Source organism: Lissotriton vulgaris, chromosome 1_1 (genome assembly GCF_964263255.1).
Source record: "Lissotriton vulgaris chromosome 1_1, aLisVul1.2, whole genome shotgun sequence".
Taxonomy (NCBI): domain Eukaryota; kingdom Metazoa; phylum Chordata; class Amphibia; order Caudata; family Salamandridae; genus Lissotriton; species Lissotriton vulgaris.
Window position 1 is genome coordinate 964,715,762 of NC_141685.1, and position 20,232 is coordinate 964,735,993.

The 20,232-nt window shown below is 45.6% G+C and overlaps 1 protein-coding gene across 8 annotated transcripts in view; it reads right to left on the minus strand.

Annotated features, from left to right (window-relative positions):
- The window catches only part of STAT6 (signal transducer and activator of transcription 6), a 725,020-nt gene that overhangs the window by 235,164 nt on the left and 469,624 nt on the right, over window positions 1-20,232 (minus strand). For all 8 annotated transcript variants that reach the window (XM_086959999.1, XM_086960023.1, XM_086960016.1 and 5 more), the window contains 2 exons: window positions 19,379-19,567; window positions 18,839-18,926 (listed from right to left, as the gene is read on the minus strand). In XM_086959999.1, coding sequence (XP_086816125.1) covers window positions 18,839-18,926; window positions 19,379-19,567 — 277 coding nt within the window. The remainder of the gene's footprint in view (window positions 1-18,838; window positions 18,927-19,378; window positions 19,568-20,232) is intronic.

Sequence of the window (20,232 nt, forward strand, 5' to 3'; positions counted from 1 at the left end):
TCAGGTATACCTGCACATAGGGGCCTACTCTTAATTCCCACACTCTCTCATTCTTTGGTTACCACAGCACAACTTGCTTTCTCCTGCCTAAACCCATTCCTACTATTTTATTATTTCCCCCATAAAATTCTAGGTCCCTAAGCCATGACTACAATTCACTCTTCCTTCTTGAGACTTTGAATCCGCAGAACATTATGGATTTTTTTCGTCCTAAGGATTATATTTTCATTGGAATCAGTTGGGGTGCTTGATCTCTAGATTTATTCTTTTCTCACTTGTAAACTGAAGATGCTGCTAAAAAGTTATAGATCACGTTGGTTTCAATTTTCCAAGCAACGCAGTTATATTTTCCATCCTGCAACTGGAGTCTGACCACACTGCCATCAAGAGGGTGTTCTTTCTCTGAAGGTGAGCATGGGTCCATACTGGAATTGCTCATAAACACTACCAATTTGGTTTCTTATTTCCCTTCCTAAGTGGATTTACCAGAATTCCAACTGACCACCTAAACTTGTGCATGCCAACACTCACAATTTGCAAATGCTCAGAATATTACACAATATGTGCATTTAGGTTTTTTTTCTTGTATACATCATCAACTCATGAGTATCGTCTCCTATGATATCACGAGACTAGACAGAATGGACAGGCCAGGCGGTGGGATAGCCTGCATACACCAGATCAGCCTAACAGTGACCATCTCCAATACCCCCGCTATATCATCTTGGGAATACCTACGCTTAAACATCTCCAATAACAACAAACAAATATGCTCTTTACACACCTTCTACCATCCTCCTGGAGATAACCTCACATTCATAGAACACTTCATGGACATTCTAGCATCAAATGACAACCAGCAAAATAAGCAAATTTTCTTGGGGGACTTCAACCTTCACTGGGACGACCAGAACGACCCAGGGGTAAACAGCCTCAAAGCTTTCTTCGCAGACCTTTATCTTAACCAAATATGTAACATCCCTACACACGACAAAGGTGCAACTCTCGACCTTATTATCTCCAAAGCGGACTCCACACAACTCGAAACGATACTCCCATGCGACTGGTCTGACCATGATGTCATTACATTCCAAGTCTTGGAAACTATTAAACGACTCCCTTCACAACCACTGAGAACTAAGACCTGGAAGAGAAACCTGAAAAACGTCAGCTCTGACCTTATAGCTTCAGCCAACTCAAACCCGCTCTGTCCCCCGGAAGACCTGGCCAATGTACAGGGGCTGACCGATCACTACTTTCACTCCATCAACAACCTGCTAGACAAAATTGCCCCCTTCAACTGAAAAGAACTTCTTCAAAAGACTCAAAACTGTGGTATGATGGGAGGCTAAATGAACACAGATGCTCTCTTAGAGTAATTGAACGACGCTGGAGAGCCGCCCCCTCAGCTGACTACCACAAACTTCTAAGAATCTCCAGAAATGCTTATTTTAGAAAGATCAGAAAGTCTAAAACCGATTTCTTCAGGTCTCAACTAGACCTAACCAAGAACCGCCCCCAAAAGCTATTCGATCTTATCAAAGCCCCAACTAAGAGCCCACCAAGTTTCCTCAACGCTAGCCCACTCTCTCTACCTAACTGTGATGAATTTGCCTCCTTCTTCGCCTCTAAGACAGAATCCATTAAATAAGATCTTCTCAAAGACCTACTATCCATCTCAGACTTGGAAAAGAACTCATCACTGCCTCCGGCTGGTGCCCAAGTTAATGACCTCCCAATATTTAAACTAAAAAAGCAATGCAACTTGGTCCCACTTCAACACCTAAAGTTAAGACACCATATTAAAGACACTAACAGCGCTGAAACCCTCCAATCATTTCACAGACCCGCTCCCGGCGAATTACATAAAAGACTTCATTCCTCTCTTACTACCCCTCTGGACCAAGATCATTAACACGTCCCTCCTTCAAGGATCCATTCCAGACATCCTGAAAACAGGTCAGGTTTCGCCACTCCTAAAGAAAACAACAGCGGACCCTCAGACCCTAATAACTATCGTCCGATTTCTAACATTCCTATGTTAGCCAAACTACTGGAAAAATGTGTTAACATAAAGCTGAACAGTCACATTGATCAATTAAACCTGCTTAACCAATTTCAATCAGGCTTCAGAGCAGGTCACAGCACCGAATCAGCCATGACACATGTATTAGACGACGCTCTAAAAATCCTAGACCAAAATGAAGCCTGTCTACTAATCCTACTCGACCTGTCATCAGCTCTTGACACCGTCAAACAAGACAACCAGCTTGATCTCCTGAAACACAGAAGGGGAATGTCTGGAAATGTATTTAACTGGTTCGCCTCTTTCCTCCAAAATAGATCCCAAAGATTCAAGGTCAACTAATCCCTGTCCAACCCCGTGCCAGTCACATTAAGAGTTCCACAAGGCTCCTCCCTCTCACCCACCCTTTTCAACCTTTTCATGGAACCTCTTACTAATCTTCTCTGCCTCGCCAAGATACATTCCACATGTATGCTGACGACACCCAAATATACATCAAGATCCACTCACTTGATGACATCAAATCGCTCAACACCACACTACAAAAAACCCAAACAGGGCTGGCCAAAAACCATTTGAAACTTAACTCCCTCAAAATGGAATTCCTCTTAATCGCTCCCCCTATCAAAACTCCCACTATCCTGGATTGGATGAAGCACTTAACAGCTCTCAATGGTCAACCTCTCCTCGTCGACTCAGCGAAATCGCTAGGGGTAACGCTTGACAGTAACCTAAAGATGCAGAAACACATCAGCGCCTCAACAAAAGGAGCTAACTTCCACCTAAAGACCCTGCGAAAATTGAAACCCTTTCTGCCCGCCTACGATTTCAAACAAGCAGTTCAAGCCCTAGTAATCCCCCGCGTGGAATATGGGGCAGTAACCTTATGCTGCCTCTCTAGGTCATAGACAGCCCCACTAAGAGCCACGATCTACTCAGCTGCGAGGCTCATCACAGGTTCAAAGAGAAACTCTCACATATCCCCAGACCTGAGAGCCCTCAACTGGTTACCGTTTGAAGCCAGAAATCATCTAAAAATCGCTTGTATGATGCACAAGGCCCTCTACCACAACGCCCCACACTACCTGTAGCATTGTGCTACAAATAAACACAGACACTTCTTGATGCTTTCTATGGAGCTTTATTATCTGCTTCTGTTACCTTCCCTGTCCCTACTCTAACTGCCCTCATCCTGTCCTGACCCCTCCTCTTCCCCTCAGTCCACCTAGCTCCGCCCACCCCTGCTACTAGACTGTCAACTATATTACATCTCCCCCTTTCTTAACAAAATGACCTTAATGTCTTCAGTGTTCGCAATTCTTCAATCCACCACACGGGTCGGCGGACAGGCTGTTCTTCAAGCCTCAGTAGTGTCGAGTCAGTGGTGAGCTTGGCTTTGGTCAATCTTTCCATTGTCTTAGTCAGGGCATTCTTGACCACGTTGCTTGTGAACGGTTTACTCTCACACTCCGCAGTCATCATGTTTCCTTCCTGTGATGTAACTGCTGTTGGTTCAGATGCTCGGTCTCTTTCATGAGTGGATAATGTCCTGGTCCTCTTCTGAGCACCCGCATCTAATTTTACTTCCCTTTGTCTTGTCCAGTCGAGGGCAACCCTGCCCTCCAGTTCAGGGTCCTGTATACCAGACAGTACGGTGCTATCTGATGAGACTGTCTTGGTTTGGTTCGGTAACTCATTCGCCGCATTTACTTTTACTTCTTTTTGTCTAGTCCGGTCGAGGGCAACACTGTCCTCCAATTCAGGGTCATGTATACCAGACAGTACGGTGCTATCTGACGAGACTGTCTTGGTTTGGTTCGATAACTCCTTCACGGCCTCGGGTTGTCTGGCGAACTCGTGGGCTATCTGTGCATAGGCATGTTGCTCTCTCATCTGATGATCTCTCTCTACTGACATGTCCGGCTTTCCTTGCGTTTATGTACTACATGAGCGCACTCTTGAGTGTGGAGGTCCTTTCTTGCTGCAGACTGGTTGAAGAAAGAGGATAGGTAGCTCAATTGTCGGCTTCATGTGGAAAGGGAAAACAACAAGGGGCAGAAATATGGGTTGGGGTCAGTACGAAGAGCTATCCTGTCTTGTTAAACTGTGTAAATGGTTCTTGGGCTGTAACACCTTGGAGTTTGTTAATGAATCTAAGGGAGGTGACCTAGGAGGCATGGCAGGACAACATTAAGGTTCGAAACAGGTATTGGGGGGCATCTTAGGTGGTATTAACCTCAGTAGACCCTCCATGATTACTTTAATGATTGGTATTTTACTAATAGAAGAATGGAGTCTGTTTTGAAGGTATGCCACCACAGGGGATACCTGTAAACACACAGAAGTGTAGGCTAGGCCTGATTTGTAGAAGTGCAGAAGGTAATGCAAATCTCCTACACAGAAACATTAAAAGGATGTAACTGTTTGGAGAGGAAGCAATGCATGAATCTTTTCCACCTAGAGGCGTATCATGTGTGAGGACTAGGCGTTCCTGTCCCACTCAGGATAATCATGTTTTCCTCTATTAGATCGAGGTAACCAAACTCCAAGAAGTCAGGTAACAGATAGCTAGGTTCAGCTGTTCGGGATCTGGGTGTCTGAGCTGGCAATAATGAAGAGTAAGAAGGTCTGGTGCTTGTGGAAGCTTCTAGTGACTGACATCTTTAGGGCGCACTGAATACTATTTTGTACAGGTTGGTGCCAATAAGATGAAGGTTTTGGATATCTGTCTTATCTTCCTCACCACATACGGGATGAGTGGGACAGGTGGAAAAGCATACACAAATATCCCTGACCAGTTTACACATAGGGCAATGCTCATGGACTGTGGGTACTTGTACCAGGAGGTGAATGTTTGGCATTTTGCATTTTTGGGAGTGGTGAACAGGTCTATGGCTGGGGTGCCCAACCACTGAAACTACCTGTGAGGGACTTGTTGGTCGAGTTCCCACTTGTGGACTTATTGCTGAGCATACTGGCAAATGATCGACCAACAAGTGAATGTTGCTGCAGGTTTCCCATTGCCAAATCTCCTGAGATAACACATGAAGATGAGGAAAGTAGGTACCACCCTGTTTCTGGATGTAGAACATGGCTGTCATGTTGACTGTCTTTATTAATATGGTCCCCCCTTGCAGACATGGGAGGAATGCTTTCAGTGCTGATCCGATGGGCAGAAGCTCCAGCAGGTTGTTTATGTGATGTTTCTGGTGGTGAGGGGTCCAGGCGCCTTTGACAGTCATGTCACAGAGGTGAGCTCCCGCCCCATGAGAGAAGCACCAGTGGAAGTGGGTCTGGAACGGGCCTGCCAAGCAACATATTGTTGATATTCCACTAAAGCAGAGTACTGGGCCCTGGTTATTACCAACATTAGATCCTTCCCATGCACTTTCACTTTTCCCCACTGCCTTGGGAGGCATTCTTGCGGCGGTTGAATGTGTACTTGGAGTATGGTACAACTACTGTCATAAAGTCATCATCACCAACAGTTTCATCACACGTTTGAGCAGTAATGGGATGGTGTGTCTGAGAAGAGGCAGCAGCTGTTGGGATGCAATCACCCGCTGTTCATTGGGATATGCTTTGTCTGTCACCACATTTAGGACAAAGCAGAGGAAGGGCTGCACTGTCTGCAGCTGAAGATGCGATTTTTTAGCACTAATGGCTGTGAAGTAGAGAAATTGTTGTTTGTGTGCTAGATGTTGTTTGCAGCTGCCTTTATCAGCCAGTCGCCTAAGCATGGAAGACGTTTGGTGTGTCTGCGCATGTGTGCTATCACCCCTGCTAAGAAACACCCTTGGAGCTATGGTGATGCCAAAGTGTAATACCTTGGTTTGGTATTGTTGTTCATTTACCACAAACCAGAGGTACTGGTGATGAGTTGGGTGAATCAGGATCTAAAAGTACACATCTTTCAGATACAGTACTGAGATTAAGTTGTCTTGTTGTAGCAGCAGGATGACATCATTAGAGTGACCATGTGAAAGTGTTCGAAAAGCATGAAGCTGTTCAATGACCAGAGGTTGTGAATCAGCCGAAGGAAGACGTCTTTTTGGACATTAAAAAGTACAGAGAATACATCCTGTAAAGCTCTGGTGTGCAGGTACAGGTCCTATTGAGCTCTTTTGTAAAAGAACTTGAACCTCTTCCTTTAGAAGGTAAAGCTGATCTGAACTTAGTACGTGATGGCGGGGTGGGAAATTGGGAGGGGCTGTGTAAAATTTGAGGCAATAATCTTCCCACACAATGGAGAAGATCCATTGATCTGAGATGCCTTTCCTTACAGGCATGATGGGGATGGGGAAGGGAGTGGGAGTTACTGGCCTGCAGAGGAGGAGCCACTAGAGGAGTCCCCGCTGCCTTTCCCATGCCCATTTCCCCTCTGGACCCTCTCTGTATGATCTTTGGCTGCTCAGGGTGCTGAAAGAACTGTTGGTATAGGGGCCTCTGACCTAAGCCACTAGTTTGAGACCCCTCCTGCTTCGATACTTACGAAAAGCAGATTTGATACTAGGGCAGTGTAGGGCACCCATGGGTTTTGGGGATGTCAGGGTCCTTTTTGATTTTTTTTTTTACCATCTAGTTGACCTTGGAACCAAACAGATACTTGCTATTACAAGAAACGTTCATCAAGAAGTGCTGTTGCACCTCATGCCTTAGTCCTGACACCCTAAGTCAGATATGCCAGTGGAGTAAGATGCTGGTATTACTACACTTTGTGCCGGCATCTGCCACATCCAGGGTACATCAAATATTGACACTGCTGATGGTGTTCCTCTCAGCAACCAACTCGTGTCCTCTTTTATGTTAGGCCTCTGGCTGGTGCTTTACCAGCTTCTCCATCTGCTCCCAGTGGTACCAGCAGAACCTGGAAAGGAAGCCCACTGAACCAGCAAAGCACCAGTGTGTGGCTGCACCAAATGCTCAACACTTTCCTGCTGCATCAATTCAATTCACTTTAGACTCCTTGTCAGGCGGAAGAGGGTCTCCCGTGGCCTGTGCAGAAGCCCTTTTAAGTGCAGTGTGCGTGACTAAGGAGTCAGCGACAATTTGTCCATGAATATAAACAAGGTTGTTTGGGGCAGACTTACAAGTGGAGTAACCACCCTGGCTTTCACCAGCTCAGTAAAGTTGTCAGTGGCCGGCTTGAGCTTTCTCTTGAGCATGGAGAGGTTATGGATTGCATGCTCCATGTTAGACAAGGTTTAGACTAGGAAGTCAACCTCTCTCTTGGGGCCTAAAGGACTCGTCAAAGAGGTCCTTTGGTTAGTAGAAGCTGCCTGGTTCTGAATCAGTGCTGTATGGCTTAGGTGCATAGTGCTGGGGTGGTAGTGGTAGAGGAGCTGTGGGTAGCAATGGGAATGGGGTAGGGGTGATGGCTGGATCCCTGACCCGTTTAGGGTTTGATGGTGAGAGCCTCTGGGATCTCTTCTGCATGCCCCTCCGGAATGCCAGACGGCCTAGTTTCCTCTTCCTTTACACCGAGCATATCTTCAGCTCTAAAAATTTCAGGTGTTTCTGATGAGACCTGTCCCTGCATCCTGTATTGCATCCACCTCCTTTCCCTCTGGCACCTTAAGTTTTCTTTGCTGCAGAAGGTGAGACAGGTTTTGCAGGAATTCTCCACATGTCCTTGCAATAGGCAGAGATTACACACCCTGTAATGATCGCATCAGGAGTATTTTGTGTTATACCTAAGGCAGAACTGGAAGGGTGTACGTTTTATTTCCTTGTCCCAGGTGCATACTCCATGAAGTTTCGACAAGTACTCAAGACTAGTCAAGAATGGTGGCTAGAGGCTGCGTAGCTTTGAAGCATTATGATCAGCGACCATTAGATCAGCAACCCCAGCATTGCGTACAACTATATTTTTAAATATCGTTGTTTTCCTTGTGGTCAAATGGTAAACTGCTGGGGCAGAAACTTAAGAACCTATGTGTTATCACATTGCTACTGGATTAGCGTTCATGAAGGCTCCAACCAGCGGGCTGAAAGCAACAATCTGAGTTGGAGCCAGTGTACAGGTGCATTGTGGACTAAGGGTGGAGTCAGAGCATGACTCGTGACACAAACATTTGTTTTTAGGAAAAACAAGTTGCAAACAGGCCCAACACTAGATGGCAGAGCATGTGTATCTACAGCACTACTCGCTATAAACAGATGGTTACAGAAGTGAGACACATTTCCACTTCTATCTATCTATCTATCTATCTATCTATCTATCTATCTATCTATCTATCTATCTATCTATCTATCTATCTATCTATCTATCTATCTATCTATCTATCTATCTATCTATCTATGCACACAAACACACACACCTGTTTATCATTAAACCTCCTCCACAACCTACTTGAATCAAACACGGCGATAGGCCTTTTTATCTATATATGAAGCCTTTGGCCTGAAACAATGAGACCTTGAGGAAGAACAGTTTAGGAGGACTGTGGTTCACATACATGACTTTCTGAATAGCTGATAACAAGTGTCCACTTGGCGTTGGGAAAATAAAGGAGAAAAGAGGGACAGGGGATGCCTGAGCATCTGAATGACATGTGCAGAAGAACCCCAGAGTGTACCTGAGTATCAAGAAGAAGCAACTGTGAAAGTAGCCCCGACCATTCAGAGGAGCTGATATCATTTTGGCAGATATCGCCAGTGTGCGTCAACAATGGATCCCAGATGAGTTATTTTCTATTCCATTCTCCCAGGTTACCTCCCTCTGTGCACAACATATACAGCCTGTTCCCTCCACATTCAGGTATACCTGCACATAGGGGCCTACTCTTAATTCCCACACTCTCTCATTCTTTGGTTACCACAGCACAACTTGCTTTCTCCTGCCTAAACCCATTCCTACTATTTTATTATTTCCCCCATAAAATTCTAGGTCCCTAAGCCATGACTACAATTCACTCTTCCTTCTTGAGACTTTGAATCCGCAGAACATTATGGATTTTTTTCGTCCTAAGGATTATATTTTCATTGGAATCAGTTGGGGTGCTTGATCTCTAGATTTATTCTTTTCTCACTTGTAAACTGAAGATGCTGCTAAAAAGTTATAGATCACGTTGGTTTCAATTTTCCAAGCAACGCAGTTATATTTTCCATCCTGCAACTGGAGTCTGACCACACTGCCATCAAGAGGGTGTTCTTTCTCTGAAGGTGAGCATGGGTCCATACTGGAATTGCTCATAAACACTACCAATTTGGTTTCTTATTTCCCTTCCTAAGTGGATTTACCAGAATTCCAACTGACCACCTAAACTTGTGCATGCCAACACTCACAATTTGCAAATGCTCAGAATATTACACAATAGGTGCATTTAGTTTTTTTTTCTTGTATACATCATCAACTCATGAGTATCGTCTCCTATGATATCACGAGACTAGACAGAATGGACAGGCCAGGCGGTGGGATAGCCTGCATACACCAGATCAGCCTAACAGTGACCATCTCCAATACCCCCGCTATATCATCTTGGGAATACCTACGCTTAAACATCTCCAATAACAACAAACAAATATGCTCTTTACACACCTTCTACCATCCTCCTGGAGATATCCTCACATTTATAGAACACTTCATGGACATTCTAGCATCAAATGACAACCAGCAAAATAAGCAAATTTTCTTGGGGGACTTCAACCTTCACTGGGACGACCAGAACGACCCAGGGGTAAACAGCCTCAAAGCTTTCTTCGCAGACCTTTATCTTAACCAAATATGTAACATCCCTACACACGACAAAGGTGCAACTCTCGACCTAATTATCTCCAAAGCGGACTCCACACAACTCGAAACGATACTCCCATGCGACTGGTCTGACCATGATGTCATTACATTCCAAGTCTTGGAAACTATTAAACGACTCCCTTCACAACCACTGAGAACTAAGACCTGGAAGAGAAACCTGAAAAATGTCAGCTCTGACCTTATAGCTTCAGCCAACTCAAACCCGCTCTGTCCCCCGGAAGACCTGGCCAATGTACAGGGGCTGACCGATCACTACTTTCACTCCATGAACAACCTGCTAGACAAAATTGCCCCCTTCAACTGAAAAGAACTTCTTCAAAAGACTCAAAACTGTGGTATGATGGGAGGCTAAATGAACACAGATGCTCTCTTAGAGTAATTGAACGACGCTGGAGAGCCGCCCCCTCAGCTGACTACCACAAACTTCTAAGAATCTCCAGAAATGCTTATTTTAGAAAGATCAGAAAGTCTAAAACCGATTTCTTCAGGTCTCAACTAGACCTAACCAAGAACCGCCCCCAAAAGCTATTCGATCTTATCAAAGCCCCAACTAAGAGCCCACCAAGTTTCCTCAACGCTAGCCCACTCTCTCTACCTAACTGTGATGAATTTGCCTCCTTCTTCGCCTCTAAGACAGAATCCATTAAATAAGATCTTCTCAAAGACCTACTATCCATCTCAGACTTGGAAAAGAACTCATCACTGCCTCCGGCTGGTGCCCAAGTTAATGACCTCCCAATATTTAAACTAAAAAAGCAATGCAACTTGGTCCCACTTCAACACCTAAAGTTAAGACACCATATTAAAGACACTAACAGCGCTGAAACCCTCCAATCATTTCACAGACCCGCTCCCGGCGAATTACATAAAAGACTTCATTCCTCTCTTACTACCCCTCTGGACCAAGATCATTAACACGTCCCTCCTTCAAGGATCCATTCCAGACATCCTGAAAACAGGTCAGGTTTCGCCACTCCTAAAGAAAACAACAGCGGACCCTCAGACCCTAATAACTATCGTCCGATTTCTAACATTCCTATGTTAGCCAAACTACTGGAAAAATGTGTTAACATAAAGCTGAACAGTCACATTGATCAATTAAACCTGCTTAACCAATTTCAATCAGGCTTCAGAGCAGGTCACAGCACCGAATCAGCCATGACACATGTATTAGACGACGCTCTAAAAATCCTAGACCAAAATGAAGCCTGTCTACTAATCCTACTCGACCTGTCATCAGCTCTTGACACCGTCAAACAAGACAACCAGCTTGATCTCCTGAAACACAGAAGGGGAATGTCTGGAAATGTATTTAACTGGTTCGCCTCTTTCCTCCAAAATAGATCCCAAAGATTCAAGGTCAACTAATCCCTGTCCAACCCCGTGCCAGTCACATTAAGAGTTCCACAAGGCTCCTCCCTCTCACCCACCCTTTTCAACCTTTTCATGGAACCTCTTACTAATCTTCTCTGCCTCGCCAAGATACATTCCACATGTATGCTGACGACACCCAAATATACATCAAGATCCACTCACTTGATGACATCAAATCGCTCAACACCACACTACAAAAAACCCAAACAGGGCTGGCCAAAAACCATTTGAAACTTAACTCCCTCAAAATGGAATTCCTCTTAATCGCTCCCCCTATCAAAACTCCCACTATCCTGGATTGGATGAAGCACTTAACAGCTCTCAATGGTCAACCTCTCCTCGTCGACTCAGCGAAATCGCTAGGGGTAACGCTTGACAGTAACCTAAAATGCAGAAACACATCAGCGCCTCAACAAAAGGAGCTAACTTCCACCTAAAGACCCTGCGAAAATTGAAACCCTTTCTGCCCGCCTACGATTTCAAACAAGCAGTTCAAGCCCTAGTAATCCCCCGCGTGGAATATGGGGCAGTAACCTTATGCTGCCTCTCTAGGTCATAGACAGCCCCACTAAGAGCCACGATCTACTCAGCTGCGAGGCTCATCACAGGTTCAAAGAGAAACTCTCACATATCCCCAGACCTGAGAGCCCTCAACTGGTTACCGTTTGAAGCCAGAAATCATCTAAAAATCGCTTGTATGATGCACAAGGCCCTCTACCACAACGCCCCACACTACCTGTAGCATTGTGCTACAAATAAACACAGACACTTCTTGATGCTTTCTATGGAGCTTTATTATCTGCTTCTGTTACCTTCCCTGTCCCTACTCTAACTGCCCTCATCCTGTCCTGACCCCTCCTCTTCCCCTCAGTCCACCTAGCTCCGCCCACCCCTGCTACTAGACTGTCAACTATATTACATCTCCCCCTTTCTTAACAAAATGACCTTAATGTCTTCAGTGTTCGCAATTCTTCAATCCACCACACGGGTCGGCGGACAGGCTGTTCTTCAAGCCTCAGTAGTGTTGAGTCAGTGGTGAGCTTGGCTTTGGTCAATCTTTCCATTGTCTTAGTCAGGGCATTCTTGACCACGTTGCTTGTGAACGGTTTACTCTCACACTCCGCAGTCATCATGTTTCCTTCCTGTGATGTAACTGCTGTTGGTTCAGATGCTCGGTCTCTTTCATGAGTGGATAATGTCCTGGTCCTCTTCTGAGCACCCGCATCTAATTTTACTTCCCTTTGTCTTGTCCAGTCGAGGGCAACCCTGCCCTCCAGTTCAGGGTCCTGTATACCAGACAGTACGGTGCTATCTGATGAGACTGTCTTGGTTTGGTTCGGTAACTCATTCGCCGCATTTACTTTTACTTCTTTTTGTCTAGTCCGGTCGAGGGCAACACTGTCCTCCAATTCAGGGTCATGTATACCAGACAGTACGGTGCTATCTGACGAGACTGTCTTGGTTTGGTTCGATAACTCCTTCACGGCCTCGGGTTGTCTGGCGAACTCGTGGGCTATCTGTGCATAGGCATGTTGCTCTCTCATCTGATGATCTCTCTCTACTGACATGTCCGGCTTTCCTTGCGGAGTGGCTGGCTGGTCCCTTCCCGTCCGGTGACTAAGGTCCACTGTCTCTGTTTTCCTTTTGTAGGCCCTTCAGGGGTGACGGTGTCTGATCTATGTCCGGACATACTTGTGATTGACATGACAGGTTGTCTTGTAGCGTGACTGAGTATTCAGAGACCTTAGTGTGTGACATGTTGCTCTTGACGGGAAGGATGTCCTTTGGTTCCATGGTGCGTTCGGGTGATTGACGCCATGGCTGTTGTCGGGACCATGACTCGGTCGACTCACGGGATTGAACAGACGTGCTCTCTGGGTCAGAGAAGTCTCTTTTCGACTTCCAGGATCGGACAGACGCGCTCTCTGAACCAGAGGAGTTCCTGGCCATAGACGTGCTTTCTGGGTCAGAGAAGTCTTTTGTCGACCTCCAGGATCGGACGGACGCGCTCTCTGAATCAGAGGAGTTCCTGGCCATACTCCTTTTAAAGCGTTCCTTTGAGAGTGCATCGAGTAATGGATGTCTGAAATGAGTAGGCCGTGACACGTTGTTCTTTGACTCAGGGTTGTCTTTAAGACACTTCTCCGGGAGCCTTCGTCGACTTGTCTTTGGCATTGTTTCATTTGAGAAGTTGTTCAACAACCACGTGCTTGTTCTTTGTGTTTGATCTTGAGGTTTTCCATCTTTGCCTTTCTCACATATCAACAACTTCTTCTCGGTTTCTTCGTTGTCCCACGTGCCATTGATGCGTTGGTCTTTTCCTGTTCGTTGTTGGGGAGGGTCAGTTCGTCTTATGCAACCTATTTCTTCTTCCCACTTATTTAGTGCTCGGACACCCATGATACGGGTGTGATGTGTTCTCCTGCTGGATGTTCCTTCAGACTCATCTTCACAACTTGGCGAAGAATGTTCCTGCGCCAAATTCCAGGTTTGACCATTTTGATTTCTTCTTCTATAGTTTGTCTTCCTTACTCTCTTGTTGTGCAGGTTGCCATCTTGTCCAGGAGTGCGATCTGTCCCACTTGACGCTCCCTCCTCGTCAGACTTTGAATGACACCTTGAGGGTGAATGACTCCTTGAGGTTGTCCTTTGACTGATTGACTCGGAGTGCTCCTTGTCACTTTGTCTCTCTCGTTGTCTCTTCACTGGTCTGCCTTCCCTCTCTCTCCTTTTTGTTTTGTGCATTTTCCGAGTTTCATCCGTCCAGGCATCTTGATCTGTTGCCTTCAGAGGCAGGTCCTTTGATCTGTCTCTTGCCTTGACGTGTATTCCAATTTCAGCCTTCCTAATGATTTCTTCTAGTGACCAATTTCCTCGCAGGATCTTGAGCTTTGTGTCGGGGTTTGCGCAGCCTTCAATTATCCGGAGTCGAACTGCGTCCTCATTCGTAAAGGTGTTAAAATGGCAGCCTTGTACCAGGTTTTGCAACCGAATGATGAAAGTTGGCAATGGCTCGCCTGGTTCCTGCCGAGCTGTGTTGAAAGCGATGCGATCATGATCCACTTCCGCTTGTGCGGAGAGACGGGCACATAGCTTCTCTTGGAGTCTTTCATAGATTTCTGTGTCTTCTTTGGAGAATGTTTTAATTGGGCATCGGCCCTCAGGACCCACCAAATGGAGGAGCAGCATTAGACATTTCCTCTCTCTTTGTTCACCATTGGCGTCCAGGAAGTCACCCAATGTTGCCAGCCATTGGTTCCGTTTGAGACACAGACTCCAGGTATCCGTCTGCACCCCTGGGGGTGGTACTTCAATGCAGGGATTGAACCGTTGTGCTACTTCTTCCCCCGCCATGAGAGGAAGATTCTGCTAGATTATATTTGCAGGGCACGGGCTGTTCACTCGTCTTCTCGTCTTCTTAGCTGACCCTCTTTAGTCGAAACCTTCGGTCTGGTCATGTGCTGGGACGTTGATAATCTTTGCAATCATCACAGTATGTGCCAGTGAATCACTTAGATTTCGTGCGTTCCGACGTGTCCACCACCCAGCTGCACTGTTCTAGACACAAGGTTCCTTTTCTTTCGAGTCGCCTGCTAGTGGCAGGTGGTTACCAACTCTTCCGCGGTGATGCTGGGCACGTTTGACATCTTTGTTCGTTCGGGCGTTCCCTGTGCACTGGCGCAAGTCCTCCAGCCACTTCAGGGTGTGTTGTGCTTGTTTCTGGGACTGTCTTTCGCAGCCTTGCCCTCTTCTGAACCTCGTACGGTTCTGTCCAGCAGCTCCTCTCTTTTACGCTCTTCGGTATGTGTTCACCATCACCTTTGTAGGTGCTCGTGCTGGTTTGTTGTTTCTCGCCAATGTTTGTTTATTTGCTCTTATCAATGATTGTTTGTTCTTCGCCAATGCTTGTTTGGCCTTCGCCAATGTTTGTTTTCTTCCTTTGCCACGATTTATCCAATGCTTGTTGATTTGCATGTATCAATGCTTGTCTATTTGCAGGTATCAATGCTCGTTTCTTTGCATGTACCAATGCTTGTATGCTTGTTTTTCACAGTTGCCAATGTTTGTTTATTAAACTGAGGTTTGCCTGACTCCAAGATGGCCGCTTCTAGGTCTCGACAGGGATTGGTGGGGACAGCCTGACTTCAAAATGGCCCCCATACTCGAAATCTCGTTCTCCACGAGATTTGATTGCCATTCACTCTCCAGGCTCCCACGTCCCTTGGCATTCACCGGCAGCCGATTTTCTTTATGCAGCTCACCTTCAACAATCCTTCAGACGCTCCTCGGGCACCGGTGCAGCCAGGCACGATTGGGGTGAGTTCCCAGCTTCCTTCGGTAGGCGTGCCTGCAATGTCTCACGCATCGGGGGTGAGCCTTTTCTTCTGTTTGGCGCGAACAGCGCTCTTGCTTCTGGGCACACCCACGGGGCTTCCGTAGTGCCCCAGGCGCCTTCTTGTAACCAGGGTATTAGGCAGGATCGGGGTGGGCTCACGATTTCTCCTTACTTTTAAGTTCCTGCTTTTCTTCGCCGACAGCGTGCCAAACCTCACGCATCGGGCGTGAGGTTTTCCGACCTCCGACGGCACTCGGGCTCAACTTGTAGCGCGCTCAACAGCGCTTGCTGGCAGCACGTCACGGACGATGTCTGCTTCTCTGGGGGCACTTCTTCTTCCTTCCTGGGCGCAACACAGGGTCGGAGTGGGCTGTACACGGGACACTCACCCAGGGCACACGCTTCCAGCGTGAGATGCGTTTTAACGCGATTGACTGCTTGGTTATCGAGCGATTCAGCGCTCGTTTCTGCGGTCCCTCTCGGCTCCCTCGCAGACTCTGGAGGGGCAGTTTCAACAGCTGCTGGCCTCGTCCTTCAGGCGGCAGCGTGGCTCCACTCGACAGCGTTTTCTTTGAAGCTGTTTGGGACAGGGTGTTCTTGTGGGGCTCTGCACACAGTGGGCTTGGTCATCCCACCCTCGTCGCCAGTTGTAGCATCGTGCTACAAATAAACACAGACACTTCTTGATGCTTTCTATGGAGCTTTATTATCTGCTTCTGTTACCTTCCCTGTCCCTACTCTAACTGCCCTCATCCTGTCCTGACCCCTCCTCTTCCCCTCAGTCCACCTAGCTCCGCCCACCCCAGCTACTAGACTGTCAACTATATTACACTACCTAGCTCAGAAACTGGTGCTCTCTGTGGGCAGCAGAGCCTGCAAGAGTGCCAAGACTCTTCTTCTACAACCACAACGATTTGCCAAGAAAATAAACCTATAACTGGTCCTTCTCTGGTATGGCTGCGAGGATCTGGAACGCTTTGCCCATTGAAACAAGAATGAGCCCTTCCACTGCCTCCTTCAAAAAAGAAGTGAAAGCGATCCTCATGGCTAAAGTCATGTGAACTCTATGACTATTTACTGTATTTTATTATTTGCTGTGTTTCTGCGTTCCATATTCGTCCTTCTGTTTTCTCGCTAGCTTAGTATTTTTCTTTCGATTAGAGCTTTGTATACCATCTTCACTTAGATCTCTGTATGCTATATCTTGCCTTCTACTTATGACTTGTAAAGCGCTCTGATACTCGCAAGAGTATTGTTCTCGCTATATAAAACCTTCAAAATAAATCAAAATAAAACTTATGTTACTCCTGTGGAATGAGATCTTTCATTGCAAGAGGCTTTGCATACAGTTAATTCAAAAGGCATTTGTCTCATTAAAATAGCAAGTATAGTGGTTTTGCCTTATCTGTCACATTTTCCAAGGGACATGTCTTCAATGTTCTTCATAATGGACACACCTCCTTGCAGATTCCTCATCGTAAACTTTTCCCAAGATTGATGCTGAACCAATACGTTTTTTCCAACAATTCCTCAACTTTGCACCAGGTAGCGCTGGAGGGGCACTAGCTGTGGATTCACATGACAGCATTGCAACAGCGCGCCATAGGGGCGCCAACCTCAGCTGGTAAGGTCAGTTGCTGCTTTCCATGCACCACAGATACTGGAATCTAGAGGCTGCCAAGTCTTTTCCTCAATAATTTTTCACTTTTTCAAAAAAAATTCTGGAAGCATATCTCCTCCAAAATCGTAATGTTTTTAGCCTTGATCAGACTACTGATCTTTTTAGTATCACTTTCAGACAGCTTTTAGCATGCCTGTTGTCAAAAGACCTATTGTGGCTTTTGATCAGACCACTGCTCATGATTGGATAGATTTCCTGCATCATTTGCTTGCCTATTATTCGAGTAATTACCACCTTATTATTATGGTTGTCCCTCGCCTACAGCATTGCTTCTTTATCAGCTTTTTGATTGGATCGCTTGTACCCTTCCATTGCTGCTTGCATTCATCCATCTACTTATTTCTTTTTCTTTCGGCACTCCAAGGAATGGCAGGTGTTTTCTTGCTATCTCTCCAATGTGCTCCTTCTCCCCCGACATTCCCTTACCCCCATCTAATTCCATCTATTCCACTGCTTCACCACCAGCTCCTTGTCCTGTTTGGCTTTTCTGTTGTCCTTTTGTTTAACAATGAATCCACCAATGTCCCAGCTCTTCGGTAGATTGCCGGCAGCTCCCTGCTGGGATTGTTGCTCTATGCCCTCCAGCAATGTATGTCTGTTTCACTCGCCAAGCACATCCTCTGTTGCTCCCACATGCCTTGCAATCCTGTTTTTAATTAATTTTTTTACTTTTCTGGAGGGCCCGGCAGCTGCATTTTTCTACCAGACTGCTCCTTTCTTTAAAATGTTGTTTTGCACACATTTACAAATGTATCACCCACTTTGGAACCGTATATTCAAAAATCTAAGAGCCGCATGAGGTGTGTGCTTACATGCAGGTGAGGCATGTGCACACTACTTTAATTGGTTGTTAATTTACTGCTCCAAGATGGGCATCAGCCATCTTGGAATTGCAAATTTCAAAAGTTAAAATGGTGGCCACCTGGTATATGTGCACGCATGCAAGTGAGGCATGTGCGCACATATGTCATCATTCTTTAACAGGCATTTTGCCTTTTTTGAATTATGTTGTTCAGCATCGGCAACAAGCATTGCCAAAGCAAAAATGCTGGCTAATGCATTTGAAAGCCAGGACCGATTTGTTTTGGCGATACCTGTTTTTTACTGTAATGTTGAAAGACTTTTTAGAGATTCTCCATAAGGTATCTCCTCCAAACTTGCCTAAGAAGAGTATATCAAGATGGATAATTTAATGTCACTACAAGTAGATCACACATTACTTTCTTCAGGCGCGATTGTATTGATTAATATGACATAATACACTTCCCGGTGGGTCACACTGCCCTTGAGAAACTTTTCGGTTAAATACAGATTTATTTTTTCTATGCAATTGCATAATATTCGAGGCCATTGTTTTCTTACTTGTAACTGTAGTTGCCCATCACAGATATGACTGACCTGCCCAGTCTCCCCTAGGTCAGAGTGATCTAATGTCTTAGGGAACTCAAATAGAGCCACAAAAACTGTTCTTTCAGTTATTAAACCAGAAGGGCCTCCATTTGATAGCCTATGCACATTTCATACCATGTGTGTACCAAGCAGATTCTAACTTTGACCAAAATGTTGTGTTGCGCCCTTTACTGTCAGATCCTAAGCACTGTAAAGGGACAACAGAAGTAGGTGCAGAAGTGTCGGGATAAGGCAACTGTTTTGCATTCCACTCACCAGGTTCTTGAAGACTGCCCCATAGACCTTTGAGCTCGGGTGCTTCTCCAGTGTGGCTGTATTGTTCACAATCTCTCCTGCACATTCACTGTTAGAAGAGAGTGAGATAAGCAGATAAAGCATGGGATCAGAGACAGACCGATTAAAAAAGACCCTTACGACAGCCACTAAACTCATGTTAGAAATGTTCCTGATTTCGCCTGACTATTCACCTAAAAAGGCACAGGAATGAGCAATTCACTTTGGTAAGATGCACCATTCTGGCACGCTGACGCTTTTCTTCGAAGATGCACTTATCAAGCAATCAATGAGACAGCTGAATAACTAGGTAGAATAGGACAATCCCAAGCCCATGCCAGGGGATGACTGCACTGAAATGTACAGTATTTCCATTAATTTCTACAACACTCTTTTGCTAGGAGCCCCCAAATCCACAGCTGCTCCAACGTTGCATTTTCACTATTGTCACGTGACTCCAGGATACATTCTCCAGTTCCTTTGGTCCACAACCCAGAAATGTTTCTAAAAAACTTTACTCACGTCCAGGCCTCAATGCTTTGCCTCAGCATCATTTCCCGCGCTTGCTTCTCTGTGATGATGGACGCCTTCACACTCGGCATCTTGTCCTGGTTGTCAAGCAGCTTGGATCCCAACAGGATGCGCACACTGGCCTGGAACTTGGTTTGGGTTTTCAAGACTTGTGGAGGCTGCTTGTCCACAATCAATGAGCTGAGGGGTGAGTGAAGGCTCAAATAAACATCTCTTCACATTCAAGAATAAAACAACACTGCCCAAAAGCCATCTGCAGCCGTTCATAACTAAATCAGACACTATTGTCTGGACTCTTAATCCTGACTTATTAGAGGTGGGTTTGGCTCTTCTGCGGAAACGAATTAATTAACGTATAGTTTTGACTTTACTCCAAGAATTCTTTTTCCTCTGGCTATCTCACCTCCGTTCCTTTAAAGTTTGTCTTGCTATTCTATTAAGATGTTTGTGAAAATGTTTTGATAGAGAAGTCAAAGGTACTTACTTGTAATTCTCGTTCTCCATCACTGGTAACCTAATTAAATTCAGAAAGTCAGTTCTCCTCCCTGGTAAAGCCAAGAGAATGGATATGGAGTTTTAATTACGGGCCCAATGTACTAATAGATGGTCACTGAAATCTGGGTGTGATTTGCGCCCATTATTTTTGCGAACCGTAAAGAATTTATTGAACTGACCTATGTACTAATGGATTGGTGCGCTAAATTCTGGTACTGAGTGCGTCGCAATCCAACTTATCTCATAAATAATAATGTTAGGTCATAGATTGCGACTCGCTCTGGTTCCTGGCCATTACAGTAATGATGGCTAGCTACGGTCAGCAGGCCATCCATGTCTGATTGCCTTTC